The 3,673-nt window shown below is 39.0% G+C and overlaps 1 protein-coding gene across 7 annotated transcripts; it reads left to right on the forward strand.

The window, feature by feature from the left end:
- Positions 1-962: 962 nt before the first annotated feature.
- On the forward strand, positions 963-3,460 carry LOC109187878 (pentatricopeptide repeat-containing protein At2g36240). 7 transcript variants are annotated; one of them, XM_019338254.1, is made up of 4 exons: positions 963-2,464; positions 2,556-2,583; positions 2,974-3,126; positions 3,273-3,460. In XM_019338254.1, coding segments are annotated over exons 1-2 (1,419 nt in total). In that variant the 5' UTR covers positions 963-1,046; the 3' UTR covers positions 2,557-2,583; positions 2,974-3,126; positions 3,273-3,460. The 7 variants fall into 7 exon arrangements, with proteins under 7 accessions (XP_019193799.1, XP_019193800.1, XP_019193797.1 ...); XM_019338255.1 differs by having other exon boundaries at positions 3,002-3,126; XM_019338256.1 differs by having other exon boundaries at positions 969-1,574; positions 1,746-2,583.
- Positions 3,461-3,673: the final 213 nt, after the last annotated feature.

Here is a 3,673-nt window from a genome sequence, read left to right on the forward strand (position 1 = left end):
AATAACATTTCACATATTTGAGTGTATATTGTACAATGAAACTGTAATTATATCAAAATGATCATGTAGTTGTGTTTTAATGAAACTATAGTGTATATAAAATAAAATTAAATAACATTTTCACATATTTGAGTCTATAAATATCGAATGAAACTATAGTTATATCAAAATGAAACTGTAGTTGTGTTGAACTGAAACTGCAGTGTATACAAAATGACACTGAATAACAGAGTTACTTTTTGCAAAAAGGTGCGAAACGGCGGAAACAAACACTGTTTATTTTCATTTAAAAAAAAAGACGCGCGGTGCATAATCGATTATGCACCGCGGTGCATAATATAATTTGCCATTAAATAACATATGGGCTTCCAAGTTTGGATTATCGTTGGGCCGCACAACTTTGGCCATTAAATTAATTAGTTGTTGAATTGAACTTATTGACAATAGTGCCTACCTTAACACTATCTTCCGGTCGGGAATAAACAAAGAAATATATAGAATCCAATCAAAAGATCAACTGGAAAACCAATTCCCAGAAAATGCTCAGGAATCCCATGTATTTAGTTCTTTAACACTCTAGCTAGCAAGAAGAAGATAGGCAACATGGAATAGAGAGAAGAGATTGAGGATTGCAAAAAATTAAACGATGAACAATGCAAAGGTAGATGGAAGAACAGAAAGTAAATCGGACTAAGTTGCTTATAACTCACCCACTAAAATTGAGAAAGCTAAAAAACCACTCTTATAAAGAATCGAATGGGGTTATCAAGTCAACGTGTCTTCATTGATAATTTTAATATTGTGTGTCGTGTTTAACTAATATTCTACGAGTGAATCTCGTTCTGTTCTTCTCCTGTATCCTCTGAATCATTACACTTCAATTTCAAGAACTCCATTGTTGGCCTCCTTTCTTGCACACATATTTTCTGACGTGGCCAAATATCATTGGTTGGGGTACAAATGAAAACGAGGATTGAGAATTTGGGACTGGGAAATGGGAATATAAAAAAGGGAGCATTTAAAATCTGAAGCCTAAGAGTGAAAAAATGGCTTATCGAAAACTCCCAAAACAGGTACCGAAATCCGCCGCCGTTCACAACCCAACTCCGCCGTCTGTTCTTCAGCTATCGGTCCTCGACACTACCGTCGGCGCTCTGCCTCCGGCCACGCAAACGCAGCTTACCCGCCTCGTGAAGACCCATTTAAAGCCTTCATTCACGCCCAAAGATCTCCTCTCCTTCATCAGGAAGCACATCCACTATCACCCCACCCTCACCCACCTCGACTTCCACCTCTTCCGCCACGCCGCCTCCGTCGACTCCTTCCGCCACGACCACTCAACTTTCGAGTGGATGGCCCGGACGCTCGCCGTCTCGCACCGCCTCGACTCGCTCTCATCCCTCCTCCAATTCATCGCCGCCAATCCCTGCCCCTGCGCCGACGGTATCTTCTCTTGCCCTAGAACTGAACCAATTTTCCGTTTTGCTATCAACGCTTACTGCAGATCCGGTAAATTCGACGATGCACTGCTTGCATTTGATACTATGAAGCGCTTGATCGATGGAAAGCCTGAGGTAGCTCTGTATAATATTATGATTCATGGATTTCTTAAATTTAGGCATTACGATAGGGCTCTTGAGTTTTATAATAGAATGATTAAGGATCGAATCAAGCCTGATCTCATTACTTTCAATACCTTGATTAGTGGCCATTGTAGAAATTCACAGTTAGGGTTAGCATTGCAGATGTTCAAGGAGATGAAAAACTATGGTTGTGTACCAAATGTGGTTAGCTTTAACACTTTGATTAAGAGGTTTCTTTGGGAAGGGAAGATTGAGGAGGGGATTGGGATGGCTTATGAGATGATTGAATTAGGGCATGAAATGTCAAGTGTGAGTTGTGAGATTTTGGTTGATGGGCTTTGTAGAAAGGGGATGATCAACAAAGCTTGCGATTTGTTGGTCGATTTTTCGAGGAAAGGAGTAATGCCAAGCGGGTTCGATTACTTTGCTGTAGTTGAGAGGCTGTGTGATGAAGGTAATGTTGGGAGAGCAATGGAGTTGGTTAATGAGCTATGGAGGAAGGGAAACACTCCGAGTCTAATTGCTTGTATAACCTTGATTGAAGGGTTGAGAAAGGCGAGACAGATTGAAGAAGCGTCTAAGCTTGTAGGAGATATGCTACGCGAATGTATAGTTCCTGATGGCGTGACGTTTAATTGTCTGCTCAGTGATATGTGTAATGCTGGGAAAACAGTGGAAGCGAATAAGTTGAGGATGTTGGGTTGTAGTAAGGGATTGCGGCCTGATGCCATGACATATAGTATTTTGATATCTGGGTTTACCCGGGAGGGTAAAAGGAAAGAGGGGGAAATTGTAGTGGATGAGATGTTGGATAATGGGTTTATACCGGATATTTTTACTTATAACAGGTTCATGAACGAACTCGCAAAAGCAAAATGTTGATACCGAGTTAGCAACAATTATCTTTCATGGAGACAATGCTACTGATATCATCTATGACGGTAATTGGATACAGTGGGGAATCTTCGTTTTATGCAGCAAAAAGCCCGGTCTTGATTTGGTACAAAACCATTTCCATCTCCTCTGATTTTGTATGCATCATTTGTGATCCTTTGCTTCTGCTTTTATATGCATCATTTCGGTCTTGATTTGGTACAAAACCGTTTCCTTTGCATCTGATTTTGTATGTGTCATTATGTGATCCTTATCTCGATTACATGCTAAATACATAAACACGAAGAGTTAAAGGCCAAGAATTAGAAAAACGTTGTTTTGATGTGGTTGACTTGAAAGAAGGCACTGGAATGTAAAGGCTCCAAGCTTATAACATTATTTTTCTGCTCGAATTGTGAAGATCACTGATCAAAATTGTCTTCACAAACTAAATTATAGAGTGGCATTTTCCTTTGTGTATTATGGCTAGCAAAATCTATCTTCTTCTTCTTCTCAGGTAACATTTGCAGCTTCTAAGTGCACAGGTCACATGATGATACTATGAAAAGAACTTTTATTGGACAAGGAATCGTATGAGCAAGATTATGGTCCCAGATATGGGAGCAAAGGTTCCATGTCCATGACGCTGTTCTCTGGGGATTCTGAGTAGGTGAACTGATTTTGAAACCCTCATTTTGTGTTAGTATATGCATAGAAAGATAGATTTTTTGCCTTCAATGTTGACGATTGAGTCGGGGAATTTATGAGACTGATTCAACCGAGCCTCTCTCCTGATTGCTTACTGGTTAATTGCAGATACATGGTTCGAATTTTCATTGCGAGTTGTCTTATCAGTCTCCATGTTTTCATCCCTGCATGTACACTCAGTGCACAAAAGGTCTTTATCTTCTTTGATCAATTAAAGTCTCCTAATGACCCTAAGGTGAACAATCGGATTCGGATTCCTACACTGCTATTTGAACAAGACTTTGGGGTTGTTTGGTAAATGGCTGTTAGCTGATTGAGTTAATAGGTTTAATTAGTTGATAGTATTAATTGATTGTAGAAAAATGTTTGGTAAATTAACTGTTAACTGTTAGCTCATTACATATAAAATGACTTCTCAAAAAGCTAATAGAAAAAAGTTATTTTGAGTAGCTTTTTGAATTTTAACATTTTAGAGCAATAACTTGTTACAAAAGCTAATTAATCAAACA

Source organism: Ipomoea nil, unplaced genomic scaffold (genome assembly GCF_001879475.1).
Source record: "Ipomoea nil cultivar Tokyo-kokei standard unplaced genomic scaffold, Asagao_1.1 scaffold1421, whole genome shotgun sequence".
NCBI classification, from domain to species: Eukaryota; Viridiplantae; Streptophyta; class Magnoliopsida; order Solanales; family Convolvulaceae; genus Ipomoea; species Ipomoea nil.

Excerpts from the sequence above, each read along its gene's own strand:
- LOC109187878 (XM_019338252.1), top strand. The coding sequence starts at position 1,047 with ATGGCTTATCGAAAACTCCCAAAACAGGTACCGAAATCCGCCGCCGTT.